Source organism: Arachis ipaensis, chromosome B7 (genome assembly GCF_059453495.1).
Source record: "Arachis ipaensis isolate K30076 ecotype BB chromosome B7, ASM5945349v1, whole genome shotgun sequence".
NCBI lineage: Eukaryota > Viridiplantae > Streptophyta > Magnoliopsida > Fabales > Fabaceae > Arachis > Arachis ipaensis.
The window spans coordinates 117,612,022-117,625,453 of record NC_142442.1 but is presented as its reverse complement, the minus strand read 5'-3'; the positions used below and the strand labels follow the sequence as shown (position 1 = coordinate 117,625,453).

General features: G+C 34.3%; 1 protein-coding gene across 1 annotated transcript; it reads left to right on the top strand.

Moving 5' to 3' along the window:
• Positions 1–8,666: 8,666 nt before the first annotated feature.
• Positions 8,667–12,465, top strand: LOC107609876 (GDSL esterase/lipase EXL3). The gene is made up of 5 exons (XM_016311930.3): positions 8,667–9,223; positions 11,197–11,327; positions 11,454–11,687; positions 11,782–12,037; positions 12,120–12,465. The coding sequence occupies exons 1-5, from the start codon at positions 8,935–8,937 to the stop codon at positions 12,308–12,310; spliced, it is 1,101 nt and encodes a 366-aa protein (XP_016167416.1). The 5' UTR covers positions 8,667–8,934; the 3' UTR covers positions 12,311–12,465.
• Positions 12,466–13,432: the final 967 nt, after the last annotated feature.

The window sequence follows — 13,432 nt, the reverse complement described above, 5'->3', positions numbered from 1 at the left end:
TTTTGGGCTGACTTCATTATGTCGGTCCCTTCTAAGTTATAGTAATCCTCTTTTATAGGGTTGGCCAGACCTCTTTCCACGGATTTACTTATAACTTCGGTTATTGCGACTGGTCCGACTTCTTTACGTCGGCCAGTCTTTAAGTTATTTTTTAGCAATCCATTTTATTAAGACCTCGTCAGGTCTTTTCTATGGATCACTTTCGATAACTTCTTGCATTATTCTGTTTTCATCTTTGCCGATTTTGTAGAAATTGGGTTTAATCCTCATTTGGTCGACCTTTTAATGAATTTGGTTTTCATCTCTGTTGGTCTTTATCGTGATCGTGTAGTGAATTTGATTTTCACTTTTTGCCAATCTGTAGCTTTATAATCAAACGACGAATGTTTCAGATTAATGCGGCTTGAGAATTTGTAGAAGATCTAAACAGATTTTATTCAAAAGAAAATGCAAATATATACATGCGGGAGTTTTATCCCTCTAAGTCGGGCAGTTTGTAGGTCTTGGATTGGTGCCTCGTTAAAAAACCTTTTCAGGAAAAAGAGTGCGCCTTATCCTAAGATTCTTTATCATCCTTAACTATAGTACCTTCTTAGGTTGCAAGCGTTCCATGACCTAGGAAGCTCTCGTCCATCGAGTTCGGACTGTTTGTAGTAGCCCTTTCCAAGTACTTCTATGACTCGGTAGGGTCCTTTCCAGTTTGCTGCCAGCTTTCCTTCTCCAGGTCGAGTTGCTCTGATATCATTTCGGATTAGGATGAGGTCGTTCTCAGCAAAAACTCGGTGTACTACATTTTCATTGTATCTCGAAGCCATTCGACGTTTTAATGCTTCTTCCCTGATCCGAGCTCTTTCTTGGACTTCTGGGAGTAGGTCGAGTTCATCCCTTTGAAGTTGGGAGTTGGCTTCTTCACTATAGTGGATCACTCTAGGTGACCCTTCTTCAATCTCTACTGGGATCCTTGCCTCCATTCCTTACGCTAATCGGAAGGGTGATTCCTTTGTGGTGGAATGTGGCATTGTTCAATATGCCCATAAGACTTGTGGGAGCTCCTCATCCCAGGCTCCCTTTGCGTCCTGTAATCTTCGTTTCAGCCCAGCCAATATGACTTTGTTGGCAGCTTCGGCTTGTCCATTGGCTTGGGGATGTTCTACGGAGGTGAATTGTTGTTTTATGTTCAAGTCGGCCACTAACTTTCTGAAGCCTGCATCTGTGAATTGGGTGCCATTGTCTGTGGTGATGGAGTATGGAACCCCGAACCTTGTGACAATATTTCTATATAGGAATTTTTGACTTCTTTGAGCAGTGGCATTAGCTAGGGGTTCTGCCTCGATCCATTTTGTAAAATAGTCTACCCCTACTATGAGGAATTTAACTTGTCCCGATCCCTGAGGGAAGGGTCCGAGAAGGTCGAATCCCCATTTTGCGAATTGGCAAGGTGAGGTCACGCTGATGAGTTCCTCTGGCGGGGCGATGTGAAAGTTGGCGTATTTCTGACATGGTGGACATGTCTTCACAAACTCTATGGCTTCCTTTTGTAGAGTTGGCCAATAAAATCTTGTCCGGAGTACTTTTTTGGTAAGTGCTTGCGCTCTGAGATGATTGCCACAAATGCCACTGTGTACTTCTTGTAGAACTTCCTTTGTGTTGGAAGTCGGCACACATTTTAACAATGGTATTGAAATTCCTCTTTTGTATAGAGTATTGTTTATGATGGTGTAGTATTGTGCCTCCCGTTTTAACTTCTTTGCCTCCTTTTCCTCTGTGGAGAGTGTTTCTGTTTTGAGGTAGTTAATTATGGGAGTCATCCATCCTTGATCCTGGCCTGTTATGGCTAGGACTTTTTCTTCTTCCGAGATTGACGGGTTCTGCAGCATTTCTTGAATGAGGCTTCTATTATTGCCCCCTGGTTTGATGCTGGCCAGTTTTGAGAGTGCGTCAGCTCGGGCATTCTGTTCTCAGGGTATGTGACGAACCTCATATTTTTCGAGGTGTCCGAGCTGTTCCCTAGTTTTGTCCAAGTATTTTTTCATGGTGGGATCTTAGTGACTACTTGTGAGTCACTGAAGATGATAAGCTTTTGAGCTCCAACCTCCCTAGCCAGCTTCAAACCAGCTAGTAGTGCCTCATCTTCCACTTGGTTGTTTGAGGCAGGGAACCCGAATTTGAGGGAGAGTTCGATTTGGGTTCCTTGATTGCTTTCAATTATCACACCCGCGCCACTTCCAGTTTTATTTGAGGAACCGTCCACATAGAGATTCCATTCTGTGGGAATTTCCAGGGTGTCCGTAAATTCTGCAATGAAGTCGGCCAGGTATTGTGATTGGATGGCGGTCCGAGCTTCATATTGAAGGTCGAATTTGGACAACTCAACTGCCCATTGCAATATTCTGCCTGCTAGGTCTGTTTTCTGCAAAATCCTTTTTATGAGCTGGTTGGTCCGAATCCTAATGGTGTGAGCTTGGAAGTATGGATGAAGTCGTCGATATGTTAGTATGAGAGCGTAGGCAAATTTTTCTATTTTTTGGTAGTTCAGCTCGGATCCTTGTAATGCTTTACTGATGAAGTATACGGGTTGTTGCCCACTATCGTCTTCTCGAACTAGTGCTGAGGCTACTGCCCGACTTCCTACCGCGAGGTATAATATGAGTGGTTCTCCTTCCCGTGGCCGAGTTAGGATAGGTGGTTGTCCCAGGAATCTTTTGAAATTTTGGAAGGCTTGCTCGCACTCTATTGTCCATTCAAACTTCTTTCCCTTCCTTAGAGTGGCGTAGAAGGGGAGAGATCTTATTGCCGATCCGGCTAGGAATCTGGATAAGGCTGCCAATCTCCCGTTGAGATGTTGTACCTCTTTGACACAAGTCGGGCTCTTCATGTCACGTATGGCCCGACACTTATCTGGATTTGCCTCGATTCCTCTTTGTGTGAGCATAAAACCCAAGAATTTGCCAGCTTCTACTGCGAAGGTGCATTTTGCAGGATTGAGTCGCATCCTATGCCTTCTTATAGTGTCGAATACTTGGGTCAAGTCGGACAATAGCGTCTCTTCACTTTGTGTCTTTATTAACATGTCGTCCACATAGACTTCCATGACTTTTTCGATGTGATCTGTGAAGACCTTATTCATTAATCTCTGATAAGTAGCTCCCGCTTTTTTAAGACCAAAAGGCATGACGATGTAGCAGTAGTTTGCTGGGGTTAAGAATGAAGTTTTTTCTTGGTCGGATGGATACATTGGGATTTGATTGTATCCCGAATATGCGTCCATAAACGAGAGGTATTTATATCCGAAGGAGGCATCTACCAGAGCGTCGATACTTGGGAGTGGATAAGGATCTTTTGGGCAGGCTTTGTTGAGATCACTGTAGTCGGTGCACATTCGCCATTTTCCATTTGATTTTTTCACCAAGACGACGTTAGCTAGCCATAGTGGGTACTTGACTTCTCTTATGAATCCTGCCTCCAGTAGAGCTTGTACCTGCTCTTCCACAGCTTGGGATCGTTCTGGTCCGAGTTTTCTTCGTCTCTGTTGTACTGCCCGAGATCTTGGGTAGACCGCCAACTTGTGGCACATTAATTTGGGGTCTATGCCTGGCATGTCTGCAGCCTTCCATGCAAAGAGGTCGACGTTATCTCGTAAGAACTGTGCGAGTGATTCTTTTATGTCTCCTTTTAGGCTCGTGCCAATATTGGTTGTTTTATCCGGGATGTCTCCGATCTGGACTTTCTCTACTTCACCTTCGGGTTGTGGACGGAGTTCTTCCCGCCTCTGAATTCCACCGAGTTCGATTGTGTGGAATTCTTCTCCTCTGCCTCTGAGGTTTAGACTTTCGTTGTAACAGCGGCGCGCTATCTTCTGGTCTGCTTTTATTGTAGCTATCCTATCTGCAGTTGGGAATTTCATGCACAGATGTGGATTCGAGATTATTGCGCCGAGCTGATTCAATGTTGTCCGACCTATTAAGGCGTTGTAGGCTGAACTCACGTCGATCACGATGTAGTCTATCTTGAGTGTTCTTGATTGGTTTCCTTTTCCGAAGGTTGTGTGTTGTGAGATGTATCCAAGTGGTTGAACTGGGGTGTCTCCCAGTCCGAACAGACTGTTCGGATATGCTCTAAGCTCTTTGTCTTCCAGACCGAGCTTGTCGAAGGCAGTTTTGAACAAGATGTCAGCGGAGCTCCCTTGGTCTATCAGTGTGCGGTGGACATTTGCGTTTGCCAGTATAATAGTGATGACCATGGGATCGTCATGTCCTAAGATGATACCGGATGCATCTTCTTTGGTGAAAGTAATTGCGGGGATGTCGGGTGCTTCCTCTTTCCCCTCAACATGATATACTTCTTTAAGATATCTTTTGCGAGATGATTTGGAGGTTCCTCCCCCCGCAAATCCGCCGTGTATCATGTGGACGTGTCTTTCTGGTGTACGAGGTGATCGCTCGGTTCATCCGACATCTTCGTCCCTTCTTATTTTTCTTTGCTCATCGTCCCGGGTGGCCAGGTACCGATCTAATTTCCCTTCTCTTACTAGTTTTTTTATGACATTCTTTAAGTCAAAACATTCGTTAGTGGAATGCCCGCGGATTCGATGGTATTCACAATATTCAGTCCGATTTCCTCCTCCTTTTTTGCCTTTGAGTGGTCGAGCTAGGGGTATTTTTTTGGTGTGGCAGACTTCTTTGTAGACATCCACAAGGGACACCCGAAGAGGGGTGTAATTGTGGTATTTTTTGATTTTTCCCATGTCAATTTTCCTTCTTTTTGGACTCTTTATCCTTATCCCGGGAGGGATAGGTGAATCTAGATTTTGAGGTCTCTCCTAGTCGAGAGTTTTTCTCCATGTTGATGTACTTCTCTGCTTGTTCTTGCACTTCGTTCAAAGATGTGGGGTGTTTTTTCGATAGAGATTGGCTAAAAGGTCCCTCTCGCAGGCCATTGATGAGGCCCATATGGCGGCCTCTATTGGTAGGCTTTGTATGTCCAGGCATGTTTTGTTGAATCTTTCTATGTAGTTGCGTAGACTTTCTCGATCTCCTTGCTTGATTCCTAATAGACTTGGGGCGTGTTTAGCCTTATCTTTTTGGATGGAGAATCTGGCCAGAAACTTCTTGGCTAAGTCGTCGAAGCTTGAGATGGACCTAGGAGGTAGATTATCGAACCATCTAATTGCTGTCTTTGTTAAAGTAGTTGGAAAGTCTTTGCAGTGAACTACATCTGAGGCGTCGGTGAGGTACATTCTACTTCTGAAATTGCTAAGATGGTGGCCGGGATCTGTAGTGCCATCGTACAAAGTCATATCCGGGAGTTTAAAGTCTTTTGGGATTTTGGTTTTCATGATCTCCTTGGTAAAAGGATCTTGGTCCTTGCGAGAGCTATCCTCATGAGAGGATCGATTAGCCTTAGCCTTGAGATCGGCTTCGAGTTTTAGGAGTTTGTCCTCCAATTCCCGGCGTCGTCTTATTTTCCTTTGTAGGTTTCTCTCAGCCTATCGTTGATGTAGGGCTTCTTTTTCAAGTTGTTTTAAACGGTCTTGAAGCGCCTCCATGGCTCCAGTGTTTGGAGAATTCTTCTCGTTGTTAAGTTGAGGAGTATCCTTTGGTGTAGTGTCCGCATTTTTGTGCGGTGTTCTATCCTCTAGATCTGAGTCGTGATCGTTGTCCTGTTCGTCCGCCATGGTTATGGGATGACTTCCAAGTTTTCCGGCAACGGCGCCAATGTTCCGAGGGTTACCTGAAACTGTATGTCGATCTCAGACGAGATCTTCTGTACTGGTCGGAGCTGACGTGTCCGGCTGGTGAATGGCGACCGGAGGGGTCGTGTCCGACTTGTTGGACTGGCTGGCTGCTGATCCTTTGTCACCAGAGGGTAGGGGTACCTGCAAGGGACTCTGATGCTTAAGTTAGCAAGGGTATTAAGCAGGTTTTTAGTAGAATCAGAGTATGAGTTATACCTGGGTGCTCCAGTGTATTTATAATGGTGTGGAGTGACCTTTTTAGATAAGATAAGTTAGTTATCTTTATCTTATCTTATCTTTGGGTGAGGTCATCTTATCTTCAAGAGAACCGCCCTTATCTCTATAGGCTTGGGCTGCCTTTGGATTTGGGTCGTGTTCCTCTATTTGGGCCCTTTATTGGGCTTTCCTGGCAATTTGGTCGAGCTCTTTGAGAAGAGGTCGAATAGTCTGACCTGAAGAGGTCAGTCGCTTTGTCGCTAAACATCCCGGGTCGGATAGTTCAACCCAGGGTATGAACAGTGATGATCCAATAACCACCGTTGGAGTAGTTCCACATCTGAAGGTGGATAACCGTCCCTTTATTTTAGGGTTTGTTGAGATATCTCTTTTAGAAGTGGATGAGAGATTTTAGGGGGCAGTTACTTATTCGAATAAGCATTATCTGCCAGCTCTTGTCGAACTACCCGACCTCTTTGGGGAGGAGCTTATATCGAGCCTGACCTCTTTTGATGAGGTCGGGTAAGTGGTGAAGGCCAACCTCTGGATTGGACTTTTTTGGCTTACTTGGGCCTGGACCATAGTATTGAGTCAGGATATGAACACATCCAATCACATAATGTTACATCAGTAAAAATAATTATCTTTTAGACTAACCACATAAATAATCACTCAGAATAACAAATGCGATTAAACAATTGTGTAAAATATTTTACACTGTTATTACATCAAAATTAAATTATAGATATAATTTTATATTTGTTGTTTGTATAGAACATTAATATATACTACATATGTGTATAAAACATATATATTTGGCATGCAACATTTCCTATGACACGTAAAAGGATAAGAGAAATTTTATAATTTTTTTATCAATATAAAATAATATTTTAAACTATCATTTTATTTTTTTATTATTAAATTTTAAAATTTAGAATTTAATATTTAAAAATTTTGTCCAAAAATAATAAAATTTAATAGTCAAATAGTATTTTTCTTTATAATTTTATATAAAAGCCAGGAAATTAAAGCATATCTACCAAATCAGATTTTGAGATCTTTTGTCTGTATTAGTTGGTCTATCCTTCCACCAGTAGCTAGCTTAACGAAGGCAGACAAAAGCTATAAGCAATTAATTTGTTTATGACTTTATGCATAAAATAGAAGGTGAATTCTATAAAATTTGCAGACAAATTTTGTATGATTACATTCTGGCATGCGGCCAACTTTCTTCTCTCTTTTTTTCTCTAGCTCTTAGCTTGCTGAAAAATAAGAAAAAAAAGTTCCCTGATTAGACGAAATAAAGATCCGTTTCAGCTATGAAAATAATGTACACATATGCTTACCAAATTAAATAAGAAACCCATAAACTGTTGATCTTACCAACGAAAGTGAATGATAAGATAGATCGGACGGTTTTGGTTAGGCAGTGTAGGTGTAATGGAAGGGTAACCGTACATATATATATTTTGATGTTATCCATAAGTGTGAGAATTGAACTGGTGATTCAACTGGTTAGGTTACTGATTTATTGGTTCGTAGTTTAATCGATGAGTTACTGATTGAATCAATCCTAAAAACGATTCTATATAAATAAAAAATATACAAAAATTAAATATTTAAAATATATATCTTCATTAATATTTTAAAAACAATCAAGATTCAACAAATTATAACTAATGCAACAGGTTATAATCCGATTATTATTAAATAAGTATATAAAATTTTTATATTTTTTCATAATAATTTTTTTTAATTTTATTTTTATATTATTTATATTTATTATATTGTTATATTATTAAAAAATAATATTAATAAATATCATATAATCATAAAAAAATAATTATATTGTAATTAAAAATAGTTGATATTTCTTATATATATTTAATAATATTTATATTAATAATTATGAATAATAAAAAAAATAATTAATTTAAATCTAAATGAATATAAAATTAAAATAATATCTAAAAAAATTGTTATGTGATTTTATTATATAATTAATAATTAATATATAAAATAACAAAGAATAACACAACTTAATAGCAAAGGGAGCACAAAGCACAAGAAGGATCCAAGCTCAAATTATATCTTTATCAATTATAGAATTTTTCTATTAAGCAATTTAATTGGATTGATTTTTCACTAATTTTTACCGACTTTGACCAATTTTTATCGATTCTTGCCCTTAAACAATTCTAAAACTGAATCGAACCAATTAAAAATTTGGTTCATCGATTTTTTATCGAAGCGACCGATCTAGTCCATTTTTTACAACTCTAATATTACCAACATAATTTACTGCTCTAATTGCCTCTAATGCTATCATCAATAAGTTATAACAAAAATAATTTTTAGTTAGTTAATATTAATTAATTTTAGTGTTTAGATTTATAATTTAAAATTTAAAATTAAAATTTATGATTTAATTTTAAAATTTAAAATAAAAAAATATTTTAAAAAAATAATTAAAAAAAAGTTAGTTAATAAACATTACTTAATACGTATACGTGCGTAGATTAGAGCTTCGTCTTTTAAAATAATGTAAATTAATTCGTTTTTTTGTTTCTAAAATTATAAGTGAGACTCGAACGAAGTGAAAATGAAAAGATTGTGAAGTTTGAGTTATTAGTTGGCTAAATTAATTATTCGTTTATTACCGTTCGATCTTCTAATTATATACTTGGCCTTATTTTTCACAGGGTTCTAAAACGTGCACGTACTACTAGTCGTCTTTTCATAATCACCGTTGGATCTAACCATATATATATATTATTTGCTAGTTGTGCAATAAATGTAGTAATTGAAATTAAAGGACGTGATAAAGTGTGCTATGTGCATGTGTATAATCTGTATATATATCGAGAGAGAGATGCTAAGTAGCTCCAACCAGAATATATATACACAAACTGGGGCTATTCGATTGTGAATTGAAGAAGAAGCCCTTAGCTTGTTAAGCACTAGTATACAATATAGTATATATGGCTGTTTTTGTGAACAATAATAGTAATAATAATAATGGCTTAATGGTCCGTTTGAGTTTGATAGTATTGTTAGCTTTGTGGCAGACGACGAGTGCGTTGGTGAAACTGCCACCAAATGTTACAGTTCCTGCGGTGATAGCTTTTGGAGATTCAATAGTAGACCCTGGCAACAACAACGGCATTAAGACACTCGTCAAATGCAATTTCCCTCCGTACGGAAAGGATTTTCAGGGAGGCAACCCAACTGGTCGTTTTTGCAATGGAAAAATTCCTACCGACCTTCTTGGTATCTGCTTAATCTCTTCTCTCTACTTTTTACTTCATATATATCCGTGACTATTCACGTAGAGATTTTAATTTGAAGTTAATAATTAAAAATAATTAGTTATTTAATTAAATTTTTTAATATAATATATATTTATATTTAAATTATTATTTTTATATAAAGATATATTTATTCGAGTAAAAAATTCTATGTTAAAAGTATTTGTCATAAATTTAATAATTTATCTTAAAATTTTAAAATATTAATAAAAATATATAATATTTTTAAAAGTAATTTTCTTTTCTTAACTTGAAACATGAACGAAAATATACATGAATAATTATATATATAACTTAGTCTTTTATTTTAAAAAGTAGCATGGTTCCTGACATCCTGTGAAGCATAGTGAAGTGGTTGGCTAATTGCCATCGTAAATGGATAGATTATTGGGTTTCATTAGAGTAAAGAGCTTACATTAATTATTCACCTAATACTAACACAACACGTTGAGTAGGAGCATGTTGTAACAATCAACTACTACATTTAAACACTAATGATTCACAAAGGCCAGGGCATCAATTTTTGATATTGAATGTCGTACCAATAAAATATTACTAACACAAGTACACAACACGTGTAACAAAACCGAAGGTGTTACATGACGACATACTGACGTACATGAACTTTCAATTTGAAGTTTGCCTCAGACAGAATGGCAAAGAATATTTTTCATAACATCTAATAAATACCATAGCAAGAGTTTGAAGTGTATCAAAAATATTGGTGTTTCAGTTGTTTTAACTGTTAAATCTAAATTATAAAAATATATATAATATATATTAATTGAAATCAACAATTAAAATAACTGAAACACTAATATTTTTGATACACTTAAAATTTTTTTAATATCATAATTATTATTACACACTCGTCGAAATCTGGGCCGGATCGAGAAATTTGATCCAAAAGAGTCAAAAATTAAAATATTATATAATTAAATATAATATCATATATTTAATAATATATATAATTATGATTAATATTTTTTAATTAAAAAATACTGACAAGTGTTTGTTATATAAAAAAATTATCTTAATTTTTTATATTTTTTTATTTTAGATTCGATAAAATATAAAATTTATCTTTATTTTATTGAATATTATTAATTATCATATAAATAAATTGTTTTAATAATTTTATTATATGCATTTAAAATATATTCGTCAATACTATATACATATAATCATTAATATGTTATACTTTTAATTCATGAAAAAAATAAATAAATTTTAAAATAATTTATTTTTGTGTATGTATATAATATATAAATTTTTAGTTATTATAAATATTAAAGTATTTTTATATGATAATAGATGTAAAAATTAAGAGAAAAAATATTTATAAAGGAAAAAATTAAATATTTAAAGATTTGAAAATTTATTTAATATATAAAAAAAATAATTTGCAATAATATTTTTTTCAATTTAAAAATTGTTACTTATTTTTGAGTTTAATAATTTAATTATTTATATAAGATAATTATTTATTTTATTTTTAAATAAAAAATAAAATTATATAGTATGTGATAACTTTATGAATTTAATTTTTATACACGACCAATGTAAAATCGGTTTACACATGTATCCAATCACAATGTTATATTAATAAAAATAACTATTTTTTATATTGATTCCATGAATAGTCATTTAAAAACATAGTTGTCATTGTATGATTGTGTAAAATATTTTACACTATTAATACATCAAAATTAAACTCATAATTTTATATACTTAAAATAGTTAACTTTTATTTAAAAAAGTTTGGAGGCCAACACCTATGCTTACCCCCTTGATCCGTCCCTGGTTTATCAGTCTACAATACTATTAGCAACTGTTGAAAAGTCACTAAAGAAAAAAAAAATTGTTGATCTTTTCTAAATCAATTTTGTTTCTTCCCATGTCAACTAATTAGACCACATTTACCTTGATTTTCAGTTGAAGAAATGAATATTAAGCAAACTTTGCCCGCATATTTGGATCCAAATCTACAACCAAGTGACCTTGTTACGGGAGTGTGCTTTGCTTCAGGTGCCTCTGGATACGATCCCTTGACGCCAAAAATAGCGGTATATATAATATATATACATATTTTGAACTCTAACTTGTACTATATCTCTCTTTAATTTTGGCTTGAAAGAACTAGCTATCTAGCTAGCTAGTTTATGTAATGAATTATATTATTTAATTTTCAGTCAGTGATATCACTGTCGGAGCAACTAGAGATGTTCAAAGAGTACATAGGGAAGCTTAAACAGATAGTTGGAGAAGAAAGAACAAATGTCATCCTACAAAACAGTCTTTACCTTGTAGTGGCAGGAAGTGACGATATTGCCAATACCTATTTCGTTGCTCGCGTTAGACAACTCCAGTATGATATTCCTGCTTACACTGACCTTATGGTCAATTCAGCCTCTAATTTCGTTAAGGTAATAAATAAATAATAAATAATAAACATTGTTTTTTATTTTAAATAATTATTTTCAAGCAACAAATTAACCTATTTAATTCCTCTATAATTAGGAGATATATGCTCTTGGAGCACGGAGAATTGGGGTACTGAGTGCACCACCAATTGGGTGTGTGCCTTCACAGAGAACTTTAGCTGGAGGCTTAGCAAGAGAGTGTGCTGAAGATTACAATTACGCGGCAAAATTATTTAACTCCAAACTGTCAAAAGAATTGGATTCTCTTAATCGCAACTCACCCAATAGTAGGATCGTTTACATTGATGTTTACAACCCCCTTCTTGATATCATTCTCAACTACCAAAATTATGGTAAGTATACATAGCATAGGGTAGTTAGTTTGGTGACTCATTCATTATTCATGAGCATTTATGGTTGAATTTTAATCTGTAGGTTATAAAGTTGTGGACAGAGGTTGCTGTGGAACAGGGAAATTAGAGGTTGCAGTGTTGTGCAACCCTTTGGATGCCACTTGTCCAGATGCTTCAGAATATGTTTTTTGGGATAGTTATCATCCAACTGAATCAGTGTACAGACTCCTAATACGACAAGTTCTTGATAAGTACATCGAAAAATTGATATAATATGACGATCGAGTGACTTGCTTATATACTTTAGTTTGCTCTGGGCTTGTTCCTTTGCACTATATTTAAATCCAATTTGTAACTTCATGTATATCAATTTGATATAACCATGTTTGTTGAATAATAAATTTAATTGCATCGCCACAGTTTATTTACTACTGTTGCCTTCCATTTCATTATGAAATTCGAAGATGTTTGATAATAAAATAAATTTTGTGTGTTTTTTTGTCTATTAATATTGAAAACGATTTAAAAAAATGCCTATTTCATCTTTTGTTAAAGATGTTTTTGTGTTGTATTTTAATTAGTTTCTATATATCTTATCCAGTATTTCTTGTCGCATATTATTAAATTTCTTATAAGATTTTCTTTTCAAAAATAATAAAAAATATTTAGATTAGACTAAAACTAAAAAAGTAATAGATTAACTATTAATTTTTTTTAAAAATTATTTATATAAAAAATATGTCCCACTCATAATATATATATATTAAAATAAAATTTATCATACAAGTTATATCAATAACAAGGCTCAAGTCTCATAAAATTTTTGCAAAAAAAAAAAATAATAACTAGTTTATATTCGTGCGATATATAAAACAATTACTATATTATTATTACATTATAGATTAAAATTTATTAATTTAAATTTATTTTTATTTTTAATATAAGCATTAGAAATAAATAAAATTTTTATAACTAGATGTCGTGTAACAAAATATATATAATATTAATTAATTTTTAAAAATTCTAAAAAAAATAGTTTTTTTTTATTTTAGTCAAATAACTATTTATTAAAGTGGACAAACTAATTAATTTCTTCTCCTATATATTTTTTTAAAGACAATAAAAGTAATTGATTGGGGCTTTGGTTGAGATAAATTAAATTACTATTTCATTAAAATTTTAATTTAAAGAGAAATTTTAGTTAATTTTGATATAGAAATTTTGAATTTAAAAACATCGATAAAAATTATGTTGAATTTTGATTTATTTTATTCTCATTTAAATTAATCACTATATAAGTTAAAGTTGTGTTTTAAAGTTACATACGAACTTCAATATGATTTTTAAAATTTTAATTTACTTAAGTTAAACAAAAAACAATTATATTTGTGTGAC

Bases quoted from the DNA above. Each gene is read 5' to 3' on its own strand.
- LOC107609876 (XM_016311930.3), top strand. From the start codon at position 8,935: ATGGCTGTTTTTGTGAACAATAATAGTAATAATAATAATGGCTTAATG. The intron at 11,328-11,453 runs GTATATATAATA...TTTAATTTTCAG, and splicing joins CCTTGACGCCAAAAATAGCG to TCAGTGATATCACTGTCGGA. The intron at 11,688-11,781 runs GTAATAAATAAA...CTCTATAATTAG, and splicing joins CAGCCTCTAATTTCGTTAAG to GAGATATATGCTCTTGGAGC.